The sequence below is a fragment of the Dermochelys coriacea genome, chromosome 22 (assembly GCF_009764565.3).
Source record: "Dermochelys coriacea isolate rDerCor1 chromosome 22, rDerCor1.pri.v4, whole genome shotgun sequence".
Lineage (NCBI taxonomy): Eukaryota > Metazoa > Chordata > Testudines > Dermochelyidae > Dermochelys > Dermochelys coriacea.
The window spans coordinates 17858044-17874604 of NC_050089.1; the positions used below are offsets into that span (position 1 = coordinate 17858044).

Consider the following 16561-nt stretch of genomic DNA (forward strand, 5'->3'; position numbering starts at 1 on the left):
GCCTGGCCCCACAGTGTGTAAGGAGCTCCCCGGGAAGCCGGGGAGGGTCACACCCCATGGAGCAGCCCTCACCGGGCACTGCCTGCACAAGGGAACAGGGAACTCCTTAGTGTCCGCCCAGCACACTTCATAGGCAATGGCTGTCTCGGCGGGAGGGGTGGGCAGGCAGCAGCCATTCTGTAGCAAAGCCTGGCCAAGCAGCGGTGGGGGGGCGGGGGGGGCAACGCTGTTATGTCTGAGCAGGCTGGATGCTGCACCTGCCAGACAAGGGCAGGGGGGAGCGTGTTGCTGTCGTACAGGGTAATGTGAGGGCAGGGGAGGTGAGCTCCTGAGAAACTGCTGCTGTGACATGGGGAATCCACCCCAGGTGACTGTGCCCTTTGGGTCCCCCAGCCCGGATGCAGGCATCCGCACTGCTCCCCACAGCACACCCCAGCCACTGTGCAGCGTCCCCTCCCTGCACTGGCACAACCGCAGCTGCCAGCAGGTGGGAGGGCCTCCTGCATGGCAAAGGAGCTGCCAGGCCCTGTCAGCTACCCACCCTGCCCTGGCTCACTCCCTGGCTGGTGGGACAGCAGGAGCTGGGAGCATCCTGGCAGTGTGGCTCTGTGGTGGAGGAAACCTGTGGCTGGCAGCAATAGCAGAGGGGAGCATGGCATGCACACAGGCCTGGCTAGTCACAGGGCTGTGTTCTAATGCCTTTGGCCTGTTAGCATATAAATCCCCTGCCGCCTCGCTGCATGAGAGGCTGAAATCAGGGCACTTGGGAAGGGTTTGTATCATGCCAACTTCAGGCATTAGCTACTAACCCCACTCCATGATATGCACCCTATCGTGTGTGCGCACATGCCCTATTATACCCACACACATATCATGTGCAAATGAACACACACACAAAATCATGCATGTACATACAATCACACAACCCCACAGTGTCACACATACACACACACTACCCTACATACACATTTAGGTGCACGTGCACGTCTACCCATGCCCACCCACTGGCTGCAGACACACAAGCGTGTTGGTGTGGGAGGCACGGCTTTGCCTGACACCTCCTGTCCAAGTGCTAACAAGCCAGGTGTGGCTGTACTGGCTGCCCTTGTGACTCAGCAGCCCAGCAGAAGGACACAGAGAGGAACAGATTGATTCCTGAGATCAGAATAGCATGTGACATTTTTCCTCCTTTGGTGGCACTGTCCCGCCCAGTGGCTCTGCCTGTCACTGCACTTTTATTGATTAATGTATTTTAAAGCCCAGCAGAGGCTGCCTGTCTCCATTCCAAGGGGAGGGTCTGCCCTTCCCAGCAGCGCTGCAGCAGGTGGGCTAGCACCCTTTTGCAAATGCCCCTTCCTGCCCCAGGCCCAGCTTGGGGGCGACCCTCTGCCCAACTCACCCCTGACGGCTCTATGTGAGGGTTAAAAAACAAGTGACTCGTTGTAAAACAGTAGCTCTTGCTGCGGCGGGGTGCTGAGCACCAGTGCTATCAGTGGGCTGAGGGTGTGCAGCACCGCACAGGTTTGGGCCCACTGCGAGGAGAGTGAAGCAGCAGGCAGTATCAGGGCTCTGTGTGGTCACATCCTGCCTTTCTTTACCAGTAATCCTGCTCACCAAAGCCCAGGGGCTGTGTTTCCTTTCCAAAGGGGAGGAGGCAAGAGCAGGAGGGGGCTGGTGGGATTCTTACAAGCCCTCTGTCAGCACTGAAGCCAGATCACAGGCACATGGTCTCCACACTTGGTCGACTGCAGACAAGCCAGTGCTGATGCTGACGGCTAGCAGAGCTTGCCCTGGCCTCGCCAGGGAGGGCAATCCCTCTCGTTCTGTCCCTCCGCTGCACCTGCTGGTCTAGGCCCTGACTCAGCAAAGCACGTAAGCCCATGCTTACTTTAAGCACCTTCCTAACTCCCATTGACGTCAATGAGATTCAAGGTCTTGCTTAAAGGCAAGCATGTGAGCCTGTGCTTTGCTGAATAGTGATGGACCTAAGCACATGTGCTCAAGCACTTTGCTGAACTGAGACCCTTATGCCTCCAGGAACTAGACTTTGGGGCTTAGGATGAGGTTCACCCGTCATGCAGAGGGGCAACCACAGACCTAGGCACCAGTGAAATACCATTTAAACCCCGACATGTGACTGTCAGATGGTGCAAGCAACTCCCTACGTACGTCCCTCTCCATCCGGTCTCTGGGCCTTGTTATTAAGGAACTCCCAAGTGTAGACATATGAACTACCCAGTCCTCTCTCTTCCCTTGGCAACCCACATCCCACAGAAGGAGACCAGCCACACACTGTCAGGAGACACGTGTGTATTTTGTTTTTATTCCTGTAGCCAGACGGTAACGTTGAAGGCTCAGGCTGAGCCAGCTCATCTGGGTCAAAGCATCATCAGAGACAGTGGCAAACACACACACCCCCGCCCCCCATCCCCAACAAACAGCAGCCAAAAATGTTCACAGCAGAATCTGATATTTGGGGGGAGGGTTTATTTTGCTTTGAAATGTACAAAGAGCAATAGAAACGTTCTGCACGCAGGCTTTGGTGAGATCATCAGATCTGGCCAACTAGATCAGAAGATACAAAACCAAAACGAAAGACACACTACCTGTAACAATGCCTTCACGAGTATATATTTATACAGAGATAGACCTACACTGTGTATTCTGTAAACTCATTGGCAAATTGCAATCTAAGAACAATGTGTGCAGGAAATAAAAGGCAGAAACAAGATCAGTAGTGAGATGTTTTCCAAAGTCAAAGATCTTTGGCCACAAAAGACTCACACTCTGTCCCAGGAGGATCCTCTCATCCCAAATTTGGAGCAGGCGCTGGTCCAAAGAGAACCTGCCTTCCAGCTGGCTCTCCTCTGTGTGCCTTTTTAACTGGATGAGAGATTATGAGACCTGGGTGGTTGTGTGGCAGTGGAAGCCCCACAGAGACTGGGAAGCCACACAACAGTCTGGAGATAAATAGTGCATTCAGACTTTACACATAACTGATGATAATGCATAGCAAGGCAGAGCACGGGGACAGAGGGAGGAAATGCAAAATCCCCGCTGGAAAGCCATGAGGGTTCAGAGCCAGGAAATGGACACAGGCTTCTAGGAGGTGACTTCCCCACTGCAAATACTTCTCTGTCCCTTCATTTCCTGGGTGCGACAGCATGTCCCGCAGCACCAATACAGTACCGCATGTTCCAGACCGCTGTGGCTAAGTCTAGGCTCCAGAGATGGGGGTGCCAGGAACGCTGGCGGAGGGCAAAGAGTCGAGGCCAAGGGCTATGTGGGTGGCACTGCAGAGCCCCCTAGAGGAGGTCTGAGCTCCCGCCAGCCCCTGCCCCAGGGAAACGTAGTGACCATGGGTCCCAGGTCGTGCAGCAGCGGCCCCAGGGGGTTCCATGCATTGCTACCGCCCTGGCAGGGAGCAAGTGTGCGTGATGGGGACTGGCAGCTAGAGGGGAATAAACTTGGGTGGTCAAGGAGAAGGGGCCCCTCAAATGAAGAGACAGGTCCCCCCATGGTCTGAACTGGCAGGGGGAGAGCTCCTGAGCCAGTTCCTCCCACCTGCGTCCAGCATCGCTAACAGCCTGGAGTTCCAATCTCCCGGTTCCGTTGTTATCCTCCGACAACGGCTCCAACGCTGCCGTTCTCTAGCCCCTCTCATCGAGGGGCCCCAGGAGCTTCGCACACAATCAGGACACAACCCCCAACCACCCCTGTGAGGCAGGCCTCCTAATCCCCCTTTGACACCCACAGTACCCGGGAGAGCGGCAGAGCCAGACATAGAGCCCAGGAGTTCTGGTCCCCCCGCCAGCCCCTGCTCTAGCCCACGTTACCTCCCACAATCCAATGCACTTAGAATGGTGCACAGAAGGTTGGGACCCAGCCAGAGCCCCCTGTGGAAGTGAATCTGCCCATTCACAGCACCTGTGCTGTTCCAGCCAGTGGGTACGTAAGGTCTTTAATAAACAAACAGCCCCCTAGCAAACTCACCCAGCTGGGCTGGGCTGCTGTGGAGCCACTGTGCACAGGGCAGGGAAGAGGAACAGGCTCCGTCCCAGCAAGCCGTAGAAATTCTGGCAGCTGAGACCGAGCACCCCCCACTTGCAGAAGTAGGCAGGGAAAGCAGAGCAGGGCAGGTTCCCAAGGGACCTGCAAGGATGCCGCCCCGCTGGGCTGACTGGCAGTGTATTGACTTGGCAGTGGCACATTGTCCTTTGCTCCTAAGGAAGTTTGGAAGAGGCAGGTTTTGCATCACATTGTTGCTCAAGGAGAGCAGAGGCCAGCCCCACCCTGGCCCCACTGTTGCCCTGGAAATCTTTCCAACAGCAGCCCACAGGGTCCTCCCGCCCTCACCCCACTCAGCGAGGTCAATTTTACAGGCATCAGCATGAGATTTTCCATCAGACGTACCCACCGCGGGAAATGTAACAAAGCCAGCAACTTTGGCTCAGCTGCCTGGGCCCAAATATGGACTCGGACGCATACGGCTACACACTTCCTCCACTATGCTGAGCAGGCCTTGCAGCAAGCCACACCAAAGCAGCAGAGTTCAGCACCAGTGCACAGGCTGATGGGCATCATCTGGCTAGCAACGACTGGGGACAAAACAGCCCCATAGCTACTGCAGCCCAGGGCCACCTGCCAGAAAGCCTCTGCTTCTCCTCGCACTGTATCTCCCTGCCGGAGAAGGCAAGGCAAAGGCACAGCCCATAGCAGCGTGTTCAGGTGACATTAACAAGAGGAGTAAATGTGTCGACAGCGTGACCCCACGTTCCCCGCTTCGCAGCAGGACGTGGTGACTGGGCCCCACAGCCCCCGGGGAGGCAGGGCTGTTACCCGATTGTAACATACAGGGAAGCTGAGGGAGAAAGAGGGGAAGTAACAGCTGCCCCAGGGCTACAGAGGGCATCTGCCAGAGCCATGGCTGCCATGCAGAGTTCCAGGCTCCCTGGCCCATGCTCAGCCCATGCCAACCCCTGCAGAGTCCTCTCCACGCACTGACTGCAAACAAAATGGGTCAGTATTTCCGCCTAGGAAGCATAAACCCAGAGCCTGACAGCATTGTTTCCAGTCCTTGCGCAGGCAGAGAATCAGGCCCTTGGGATCCGGCCCATGGAAAATCAACTGCAGGCTCAGAGGCCGGGCCCTGGGATGCTGGATGGTCTGTGAAGGGTTGGTAACGAGCATGAATGCAGGCAAAGATACGGCTCCCCTCTTCTCCAAGGCCAAATGTTAATCCAGCCGCCCTGTGGACCCTGGCATGGTTGCCTTTCTCCCTCTACCAGAAACAGCCCCACGCCAGCATGCCGCAGAGCCACTGTGCTCAGAAGGGTCTGCGCATAAAGAGACTTCACTGGGGCTCCAGGTAGTCAGGTCTCTATCCCTGGGGTAAGCCCCCTATGGCCAGCTCTGGCACTCACAGCCTGAGGGACCCAAGCCAGGCCCTCCCCTGCCTATCACATGAATGTTTAAAACACGAACCCCCTGCCAGTGCACAGCCCGGGGACAATAGTCTCCAATCACTCCCCTAGCGCAATCCCACTCCCTCCCTGGGGGCAGCCCAGACTCTCTGCTCACCTACAAGGGAAGCCAGGAGCAGGCTTACATTTGCAATTTGGGGATGGGGGGTGGGGGGAAGAGCGGAAGAGAAGAAAATGGACATCCCCCCTCCTGGAGGTCCCTGTCTGTAATGCTTCCATGGCTCTGTTTAGCAGTGGAACGATCTCTCTGCAGTGGGCTTCTGCAGTTACTATATTCTTGGCAATTCGGCAGTGGCTTTTCGCCCACCAGCGCATGGCAGTGAAGGCAAGGCTTGCTCAGAATTCATTTCCTGGGGCACAAGAATCAGAGCTGGCATTTGCCCAGAGTTTCCCATTTGCTTCCAAGAGGGAGTTGCTGGCTAAAAAGAGGAGGCGGCAAGGAGTCCTCAAGGAGTCCCTGGTGGACAGGGATGTCCCAATGCCAAGGCCTCATGGCAGTTAGCAAGAGGTGCCTGGGACCAGCCTGCAGTACCACATGGCGAACTGTCCCACGCCCACACTTCCCGGCTCTCCTTTACGTGCCTTGGCCAGGATAGAGATGAGGCAACAAATTAGACTGTGTCAATCCCTGCCAAGGATGAGAAAATAACCAGCTAGAAAACACAGGCACCTCCATTGAATTGTCAACTTCCTGTCCTCCAGCCGGACAGAGGCACTGCCTGCACCGCCTCCCTGTCCCCCCTGCCCGATGGCTCCCGTCCCTCTGCCTGACGGAGGCACTGCCCCCACCACCCTCCCGCCCGACAGAGGCACTACGCCCACTGCCCCCAATCGCCTGCCCAACATTGGTGCTATGCCCTCTGCTCCCGTGCCCCTGCCCGACAGAGGAGCTGCACCCCCTGCCTTCCCATAACGCTGGTGCCCTGTTAATGCCCATTACAAAGTTCAGATAGGAGCCGGGTGCCTTTATGGATGGGAGCAGGTCAGAAGGGCCTGGGGAGGAGACTGGCCCATGGTGACGGAGCTCGAGGGGTTCCAGGGAGATCGACCAGATTACTTGACATAGCAAAGGGTCCCCTGTGCTCGAGGCTCTGCCATGAATAGGAGACACAGGAGAACCCTCTGGCCTTCACAGGAATCTTCCCCCTGGCCAGCACACTAACATCTCACACCAGTGCCAGAGCCTAGGGCAGAAGGGCTTGCTGGACCCCCCTCCCCAGCTCCATTGCCCATCATGCTGAGAGGCTGCAGCCCTCTCTCCTCCCCAAAGCCACTACTCTCTCCCCGCTTGCACGGTTCTCAGGGAAGTCCTGCCTCCCTCTCCCCTAGCTCCATCTCCCTCCCTCTCAGCCACAGCCTCTGGATTGCTCCAGCCCCTGCCCTGGGCAGTGCCCTGGCACTCAGGGCTCTTCTTGGCTCGTAGGGAGAGGTGGGTGGGAGCAGACGGCAGCCTGGTGCAGGGGACAGGTGCATTAGGCTCAGGTAATTCACCCATCTCCGCCCAGCCCTAGCCCAGGCCAGGCGTGCAGCAGTCTTCTCCCCAGGCCCCGCTGAAGCCTGGATTCCTGGGGGTCAGGCCCGGTTACGTAGATGAGGGATACTCAGTAATTCTGGGGAGTCTGAAATCCGTGCTCTGGAGAAGCACATGAGGGGTCACACTGTACAGGGGAAAAGGAGAGGGGGCCATTACTTGGTGCCCTCCTCAGGGTTCCCTTCACCGTCTGTCTTCCCTTCCTCCTCCGTTTTCTGGTCATCTGTGTTCAGTTTCTGCTGCTTTTTCCTCCGCACGCACTTGACGATTACCAGCACCAGGATCACCACGGCCAGGAAGCCCCCCACCGAGGCTCCCACGATAACAGCCACCGTGGAGTCGCGCTCCGGGGGCACTGCAGAGACAGAACGGACCAGGTGAGGAGAGAGGCTGTGAGGACGAGGGAGTCTGAGCAGCAGGGAAACCAGGCACCTCCTGCCAGCACCAATGGGACCCAAGTTGGCAAATCCAGGCCCTGCCCCACCTTATGTGGGGTCTGATGGGAGAAAACTTGTGCAGGGCCCCACACACAGACAGGCCATGGGTGGAAATCAGGGATGTGCTGAGAGGCATGGCCTGGAGATGGGAGGAGCAAGCCCCCATGTAGCCACGTTAATCACACGGGCCACGGCGGGCACTGCCACATGGCCTGTGGGGGGAGGGCGCACTGGGACCAGCCCCACAGCCAGCTGATGCTAGGATGGGGGGGTTGGGTGGTTTCCTTGATTGGAGACCCTGAAGTAACTGTCTGAGGAGGGACAGTGCTGGGGTTCACTTCCTGGCCACCTTGGTGACAGTCACCAGCCAAACGAGCCCGAGTCCGCACTGAAACTTCCCATCAGCCTGGCGAGCTGGAGCCACTGTGGGATGCGGGCTGGGACGGAGGGGCAGGGCAGCGTGGGGCAGAGCAGCCTGCACATTTACACTGTGCCAGCTCTGGCCTCTGCTGTCTCCATCATCGTTCAATATAAAACAGCGCCCCCCCCCCCCCCAAGCGGCCCTCTCCTGTCGAGCTGGGCCAAAGCCAGCTGCACACCCACCTTCGGTGATGACCTTGAGGAAGATGCGGGCATGGCCCCGGTGCCTGTCAGGCAGGTTCATCACGTAGCAGTTGTAGGTGCCCTCATCCTCCAGCTGCACCTGGTGGAGGGTGAAGGACACGTCGTTCTTGCTGGGGTTTCCGGTGAACTCCACCCTATTCCCGAAGCGATCCAGCCGCCAGTGCACAATCTTCATCCGGAACTGCAGAAACTGGGCAGAGACAGGGGGCGGGGCAGTGAGAACGCAGGGGGTGCTACACCCTTGCTGGTGCCCACAGACCTCAGCTGGCCAGACCTGGGGGGCCAGTCGGAGACCACAGTACCTCTCCTCCTTTCCCTGAGGCACACGCCACACAAAGCACGGCTCCCCTAGCGTCGCTGGGATCACCCTGCCCTGGGACAATCACACAGCTCCCCTGAGAGCTACAGGGTCCTGGGCCTGCCAGCGGGAACAGGAGGGATTCCTTTGGTATCACGGGCTGAGAGTGGCCACCCTGGGTCAGGGCACTGGGAGCAAGGCTGCCAGCCGGGGCCAGGGCATTGGTGACTCATGGCTGTCTTCTGCCTGGGCTTTGCCTCAGCCATAGCAGGAAAGTTTAAGCAAACCAAGGGTCCAGCCAGCCACTCAGCACATGGACAGAGTCCTTCATCTCTGCCCTCTTCTGCCTCGTTTCCAGCTAGTCCCACCCGCTCCCACTTACGTGCAGCTGGCCTGAGCAGCGGCCACCTCCCGGGAAATGGGACATTCCCTCCAGACACAGAGGGCTTTAATATTCACACGGGAGTTGGATCTGGGTACCTGGATAGACCCAGCAATCCCCGTCCTTCCACACCTTCCCCCACTCAGTGTGTCCTTCCTTCCCCTTTATCCTCCGGGAACGCGCTCAGGATCAAAGCCTGGGGCCTTGCTCTCTTTCTACTCAGTCCTTACGCAGGCCTGGACTACACTAGGAACTGACATCAGCATAGCTACGTCTCTAAGCGGTGTGAAAATCTCCCCCTCTCCCCCCACGAGAGATGTTGCTACACCGACCTGACCCTGGTGTAGACAGCGCTAGGGCGACAGAATTCTTCCATCAACCTGGCTGCTGCCTCTCAGGGTTAACACCTCCTGTCAGCGCAGACAGTGTCTACACAGGACAGAGCTGCAGCATTTACCTGCAGAGTCACTGGAGCTTCCCCTGAGCACACATTGAGACAAGGCCTCAGAGTGGGCCCCAGTCAGCAGTGGGACCTGCAAAACAGGGTTGTGGGACTCGAATCTGTGTCGCCAACTCTTGAAATTTTATAGCAAGCCAAGTGACATTTGGGGTTTTCCTTAAAAGCCCAGCTCCTGGAGTCGCCAGGGCAGGAGAATCTCAGCTTTCTTTCCCCTTTTTTAAGGCAGGAACTTCCCAGCCCACCTGGTGCAGAAAAAAGTTTGAAAACGAGACCCTGCCGGCTCCGAAAGCAGATGAGAGCCCCAAGTTAGTATTTTGGTAAATCTGATGATTTTAAGCCAGTCATGATTTTGGGGGGCCTGGCTCATGATGTTTGATGGTTCAGGGCTGGGCCCTCAACCCCCTACAGGAGGTACTTACCAGCTGCTCGCTGCACTTCTCACATCTCTGGTATGTCCAGTTCAGGGAGAACTGTTTGTTCTCCACTTTGTAGCAGGAGTTGAAGGTGCAGGGAAGGCGCACGGATGTGCCATTCAAGGCACTGATGGTAGATTGTGCCGTGATCTCCATGCCCAGCCCACAGGGTGCTGGTGAGAAGACAGGAATGAAACAGGAGGGAGGAGAAGAAAGGAAGAAGTGAACAAGCACTGAAAATTGCAAGCGCTAAAGTCTGTCCCACCCCTTGGGGGCTATAGGCCTGGCCTGCTGGCAGAACTGCCCGGGGGGCAGAGAGACCGGCAGGTAAACAGAACACACATATCACGGGTGCTGTGGCACTCTGGACTGTCATAGGAAAAGGGGCTTTTCCAAGGGACGCTAATCAGCCCACAGCATTGCACTGACCTCTCAGCCCCCCCCTCGTCAGTGGCAGGGTAATAACATACCCGATGACTTCGACACAAAGGACAGACACAGCTTGATCCCAGACTGGCCTGTCTGCCCCATAGGGAGAGCTGATCTGAAAGGACCTGCCTTAGTCCTTTGCTAGAGAGAGGCTGTGTGTATGGGATAGTGGGATAACCCATCTACATGGGATTTGAACCCAAACCTCTTGCCTGGTTTAGCAACCTGTCACAGCCCCATGCGCCGTTGCCCCCCAACTGCACTGCAGGCGTTGTGATCTCTCCCGGCCCTTCCCCACTCAGCACTGACTTCAGGTGAACTCTTTTCACGGACACTTAAATCAGGTTTGTGATGCAGAGGCCTGAATGAGCTATGCAGAGGCCTGGATGCAGCATTAGTTGTGCAGGGCTCAGTGCCACATCCACTGGGGAAATTTATGGCTGCACTCATCAGATTTCATTCCAGGCAGGACGCACTGGACGAGTGACCAGCCCCTTGCCAGCACTGGCCTCTGGGGGCTGTGGGGAAAATGCAGATTCACTTTATTTCCCCCCTTAGCTGGTGTTTGAGCAACACTCTCAGGCTGGCAGTAAAGAGGCCGAGCTGCCAGATGTTCCTGCAGGCAGAGAGGGGACAGAGCTGGTTTCTGCTGTGGAGCCCACGCTGCAGTGCAGAAATGGAGAGATTAACACACACAGCTCAGGGGGCAGAAAACTAGCCCTGGGGCAGCATGGCATGGAGCTCCCTCTGCCTCCCGCTCCCCACTCCCTTACACCTCCCTCCCTCCCTGCGCCCCCCACCTCAATCACCTTGTCAAGCCCCACCCTGGCTCCCACCCACTCTGTTGGCCAAATCCAAGACTGGGGAGAGCAGAGACCACAATGGCTCATGCTGCTCACAGCAGGGCCAAATCTGCTTGTCTCCCCTGTGCTTGCTCACTCCTCCTTTCTGACCCTCCCCGCCCGTCCTGCTCTAAAGCTCCCCCTGCCAGGCCTGTAAGGGCAGGATCCCCACAGAATTCCCCAGAGCGCCTGCAGGTCCAGGGCTGTGCTGGGAGCAATCAGGAGCTGATGCCATCTGATGGCTCTGGGACCAGGTGGATCCTCTGCTCTCGTCCCTGCTGCTCTCAGCTCTGGTTGGGGAGCGAGTCCGGCTGTGCTGTGGGGCAGAGCCCAGCTGGCAGCGTTCCCACCGGGCCAAGCTACATGAACACTGAGAAGTTAAGCAGAGGGTAAGAGGCTGCAGGAAAGGGGCCAAGGAGCTAAAGTGTGGGGGAGGGCTTGGGCCTTTCCCACTGGGCAGCACACCCCAGTTCAGTGCGCAAGGGGAGGGGTTTGGTGTAATGAGCAGGTGGGTCGTGGTTCAGCATAAGGATCACAGAAATGCACCCCCAACCCACTCAGCAGAGGCCCAGGGCTGAACGGGCCACCAGGCCCAAGTTCCCCTTCCCGGCTGCAGCATGAGGCCTGGCCTGGTGCTGCAGAGACCTGCTCCATGGAGACTGACACACATGCGGTCTCAAGCACGGCTGAGCCAGCAGCAGATTCATATGCCCCTCCCACATTTGCAATGCTTGAGGCAGCCAGATCAGCACCCCATCACAGTGGGGGAGTTGGAGACTCTGTGCAAGAAGAAGCAGGGGCCCCTTCCCCCAGGACACAGCCCCAGCAGGAGGGTCTGACTCATGGCATTTCTGGCTGGTGCAGGACAGGAGCCGCTCAGCACCTGCAGCTGCAGGCTTTTGCCAGGCGTTTCTGCCAAGGCGCCTTGGCCCCCTTGGGCTGTGCTCAGCAGGGGGGTGCCTGGCTCAGCCACACGGAAAGCTGGGTCTCTGCAGCCTTCCCCATCAGTACCCTGCACGAGCTGCCGCGGCCCACAGAGCTGGGGACCCCACCTGACCACACACGGGGCCAGGGCAGCGTCACTAAGAGTCGTCCTTGGAACCCAGAAACAGGCCAGGGTTCATGGGAAAGGGCTGCATGTGGGTAGCAGGCAGCAGGCTTGCCTAGGCTGAGCACGGCCTTTCTGACAATGCGGGATCATCTCGGCTTCAACTGCTGTTCTAAACATTGTTGTCGCTGAACTCTCACCATGACACCGTGTGGCGAGAACTTGCTGACCGAGATCCTGTTGTAGCTGAGCCACCTAATTTGTTCCCTTCCGGTTAGTTTCTGATGCTGGGGCGAGAGGCAGGGCACAGCTGGGTTTGCAGCAGTGGCAGCTAGAAAACCTTTCGTCTTGTAAGATGAGCACATTTGATCACTATGAGATACCAAATCAGCAACCCTATAACATCCTTCCAGGTTACTGCTCTGGGGAAGGCTGAGAAGCTCCTTTGAACAGAGTTTAGAAAAGCGAGATCCAAACCTGAGCCCTGGCATCTCAATCCCACATGTGAAGAGAAGCCCTAGAGCTGACAGATTGCAGCGAAGGGGAGAGCCGAAAGAGCTGAGCACCATGGGGCGGGCAGTCTCCTCTGAGCCTATGCCTTTGGAAATGGTTCCTTCTTCTGCAGATGGCGCTTTTAAAGATTTAAAGGTGCCGTACGCAAAAACTGAAGCCATAGCAGTTCCGTAGCTAAATACCCTACAGCACACACCACATACAAACCCAACCCAGGCCAGTTCAAGTCAGGGCTGCTGCGACAAGCTGTGCTGCCAGAGGGATGCTCAGAGAGCACCATGGTGAGTGCTAGGGAAAGCCAGCCCGGGCAGGAGATGTGCCCTGGGGAGTGATTCCTGCTGGCTGAATGCCAGGCTGTGGGAAGAGCCTCAGCCCCAGCCTCTTGGAGAGGGGGAGGGAGGAAAGAATCCCTAGCACAAGGCCCAGTGGATCCATGTTGACTGGGAGGGGGAAGCTGGAGATGGTAAGTACAGCACCTTAGCACAGAGCATCCTGCACCGCTCCAGCTACTACAGCAGCCGCTCCAGCAGTTGTCAGGCAGGCGTCTTCCCAACGGCTCTACAGCGCACAGTGAGCTGACCTGCCATGGAGCTTGGGCAGTGTTGCAAAGTGAGCTTACGCCCAGTCAGAAAAAACCTTGCCAGGTGCATTCAGTGCTGCAGGCTCTGGCCAGGCCACAGCTGCAGACTCAGCACATGTGGACCCAGCTTGACACCCTGACCAGCCTGTGAACACCGTTACTCAGTGATGGGGACGAGAATCCCGAACTGAGACTGCCTTTCCCTGTCCGATAACTCTGAGGGCGACCTGCCCTGCTGGGACATGGAGCCCTGCCCCACGCTTTGCCCCACAGGTCTCTGGGCATGTCAGGCCACAGGGTTCTCAGAGGCACGACCTCCAATGACCCCCCCACCCCCTGGACCGGGGGAGAGAGGACACCATACAGAGTCTCCTTTGGGGCTCTCTCGGTGAAGTCAGCAGAGGGGGTTGCAACATCCGCACTAGTCACCTGGCTGAGGTCTGACAGTGTAGGGCTCCTGGGAGAGGATACAAGGGACGACACAGGTGGCACATTCAGCTCCTCAGTGTAAACACCTGTATTCCTCTCCATGCAAACATCAGAGCACGGAACGTGGGCTTCTTCCTCGGAGCTGGTAGGCACTGCCGGAAGCCCTGCTAATGCGGAGTCCATTGATTCCCTGCTGCTGATAGCTTTGGACTGCTTCGTTCCCGGATCTCCACACTGCCCCATATGCCCGTCTCCTTACACCCCTTTCCCCCAGTCTTGGGAGGCAGCATTACACGCAGCCTCTCCAAAGCAAACGACAGGCAGGATTCCAAGTCGTTGAAGATGGGGAGTTGCTGTCATTTTTATCCTCCATTTCCCAATCTGTCTGAAAGCAAAGCCCCTGCCCCCAAGAACACTACTTATGTTTTAATCTGACAGTCTCCTGCTTGCAGGGAATCAATACAAACAAAAAGCTGATGACACACATTCCTGGCTCCATGGCAGGGCAGAAAGGCAAGCAACGGAGACCAACACGCCATACACCCTGCTCCCCACCAGCATCCAACAAAATGAGGGGCAGCCCCTCGAATGCATTAAAACACACACCACACACGTTAGACACTTTGCTTTTCAATCTGCCGGATCTGAGCAAAGGAGCAACACCCCCAGCTGTTCCACCTGCACCAGGCACTACCCCACCTGCAGCAGGCGCACTTGGAGAGACTGCAGAAAGCTAATCAGGCTAGCTTAGAGATGCAGACACAAGCCCGAGGCCGACTTTACAGACAGGTTACTTTCTCATCTGTAACATCAACAAACACTGCACGTTAGCCATTCTCTGTCCCCAGTTCCCATGTCAGCAGCAGCCAGACCCGCCGTCCCTCACGCTCCCACCGCGTCCCTTCCCCAGGATTATGCTGGGGGGTGATGAAGTTGCATTAATGAGGATGGTGCTCCCCAGCTCTGGGCTGCTGGGTCCCTGTCGGATGCCTGCATGCAAGATGTGCAGTAGAAACTTACCCAGAGAGACAAGCAAGCTGAGCCCAGTGAGGCACAAGGTGGGCCAGAGAACCCAAGGCTCCTTGCTCATTTTCAAGCACCTTTGTGTATGGCGAAGATTTTGGTGTTTGTTGTGGCTGGTTTTTGTTGCTGTTGTTTGGCTTTTTTTTTTTTCAAGTGCACTGGGTTATTTCCAAGACACACACAATTTTTGAGCTGCTTTATTTCCCAACCTCCAATATGGCCGGCTGGAGGGGTGCTGCTATTAAAAAAAAAAAAAGGGAGTAAATTTTATGGTTGGTGGATTTCATCAAAGGACATGGGAGGGCATCAAAATTTCCTCAGAAGCAAAGAAACATGCTCTCAGCTTCTCTCCTGCTCTGCGCTCTGAGATGGGTTTCTGGTGCCTGATCCTGTTTAAAATTGCCACCTTATCAAAGAGCGGAGTGGGTTTCCTCTTGAGCCAGTTAGTGCCTGTGATGAGGGCAGGAAGGGCTGTATTATTGCAAACTGTTAGTCTCTCTTCACCTTCTGGACTAAGTAATACACAGGGTTTATTTCTCCTATAGAGACTCCCGGTGTGCTCTGGTGACTATAACATGTTAGCTAAGCACATACCTGAGCAATGCAGCCTGTGTTCGGGCTCAGTTTAACCCCCAGCGGGCCTGCCCACTATTCCTTACTTTGTGTGGGCCCTCAGTTACCTTCAGGTGTTATCTCACAGCTTCCCAAGCCCTGCCTGGCTTCCCTACAGCAGAGAGTTACTTCCTGCCAGACCTCATGCAAGTGTGTTGGGTTGGAGGCAGGAGATGGGCAAGGGCCTGATTGCCAATCACACTTTCCAGGGGAACCCCGGAGCTCTGGAACAACAGCTGCTTGGCAGTGGGGTGAGGAGAACCCCCCTGGTAGGGCAAACCTCTGACGGGGCTGGGTCAGGGCCAGGCTGGGGTTTCCCTTCTTTGTTTTCCCACAAAAGTTTTGGCTCAAAGCTGGAAAAGGAAACATGCTCTTCGCTGAGCCAGCAGCTCCACTTCTCCATTATGAGGCTGTGACATCCAGGCCCTAGGCTGCAAACCACCAAATGAGCTCCCACTGTCATTACCATTTCCACACCCAGCTGCTAACTCCCTGGGCACTGCTGTCCCAGGAGCCAATAAACCACTGGACACAGGCCCTAGCAGCCAGCAAAGGCAATGCAGCCATCTCCGGAGCAGAGCCATGGTATGGGCTCTTACTAAGAGTGGGAGGCCCAGGGGAGTTTCCCTGGTGTTGGCAGAGGCAGGGGCAGGAGCAGCAGCAGCTTTCCTGGAAGAAAGTTCTGGGGCTAATGCAGTTCCCTTCGCTAAGGGCTGGAGAGGAACATGAGCACTGCGATCGCCACCCACTGGCATGAAGAGCTGCCAGGAAAATCTCTCACCGCCTAGTGGAGACTGAAGCACATGTGGGAACTCAGCTCCCACGCAGCCAGGACCCAGCCTGGGACTCAGAGCCCTGTTCTGCAGAGCGTTGGAAAAAACAGAGCCCGGCCAGAGAAATGACACTGCCATCATCACACAAGCTCGCCACACGCTCCTCTGCCCATGCTCCAGTGCTGACTAGCACCCCCCTTGCTATTACAGTCTTGGGCCTCGTCTGTGTAGGGCTCCTGCTCTAACGGCTCAGTTAGGTTCGTGCCACCTGCATCATGCTTCCTGTGGCCCAAGCCCACGTCTGAACTCTGTTCATCACCCATCCTGGGGACCATCAGCTACACCCGTCTGGGGCTGCCTCACCGACAGGCCATGCAGCAATGAGTCCCTCTCCTAGGTTCTGGGGGCAGAATTCTCCTGCAGCCAGTGTGGATGGAGCTTGCCCACCTCTCCGGCAGAGCACAGCCCGCTCTGGCTCTCCACGTGCCGCAGACTCGGGGCAGTGCCGAGAGCAGGCTCAGCCCAGACAGAGGTAATTCACAGCGCCGCGTGGCCTCTGAGAATGGCTTTGGCTGCAGCAAAGGGTGCACGCTCACTTCCCCCGTCCCAGACAGCATGACACTCACTGCTGTTCTTCCCTGCCGGCGCAGAAGGGGCAGGTAGTGAGGGATCAGGAACAGGGCG

The 16561-nt window shown here is 56.9% G+C and overlaps 1 protein-coding gene across 1 annotated transcript; it reads right to left on the reverse strand.

Moving 5' to 3' along the window:
- Positions 1–2476: 2476 nt before the first annotated feature.
- Positions 2477–14767, reverse strand: SCN2B (sodium voltage-gated channel beta subunit 2). The gene is made up of 4 exons (XM_038380829.2): positions 14490–14767; positions 9635–9801; positions 8055–8265; positions 2477–7369 (listed from the first exon to the last, which is right to left on the reverse strand). The coding sequence occupies exons 1-4, from the start codon at positions 14557–14559 to the stop codon at positions 7170–7172; spliced, it is 648 nt and encodes a 215-aa protein (XP_038236757.1). The 5' UTR covers positions 14560–14767; the 3' UTR covers positions 2477–7169.
- Positions 14768–16561: the final 1794 nt, after the last annotated feature.

Coding starts and splice junctions, on each gene's coding strand:
- SCN2B (XM_038380829.2), bottom strand. CDS start 14,559: ATGAGCAAGGAGCCTTGGGTTCTCTGGCCCACCTTGTGCCTCACTGGG. Junction 9,802..14,489: donor CAGCTTGCTTGTCTCTCTGG/GTAAGTTTCTAC, acceptor TCTTCTCACCAG/CACCCTGTGGGCTGGGCATG. Junction 7,370..8,054: donor CCTCAAGGTCATCACCGAAG/GTGGGTGTGCAG, acceptor CTGTCTCTGCAG/TGCCCCCGGAGCGCGACTCC.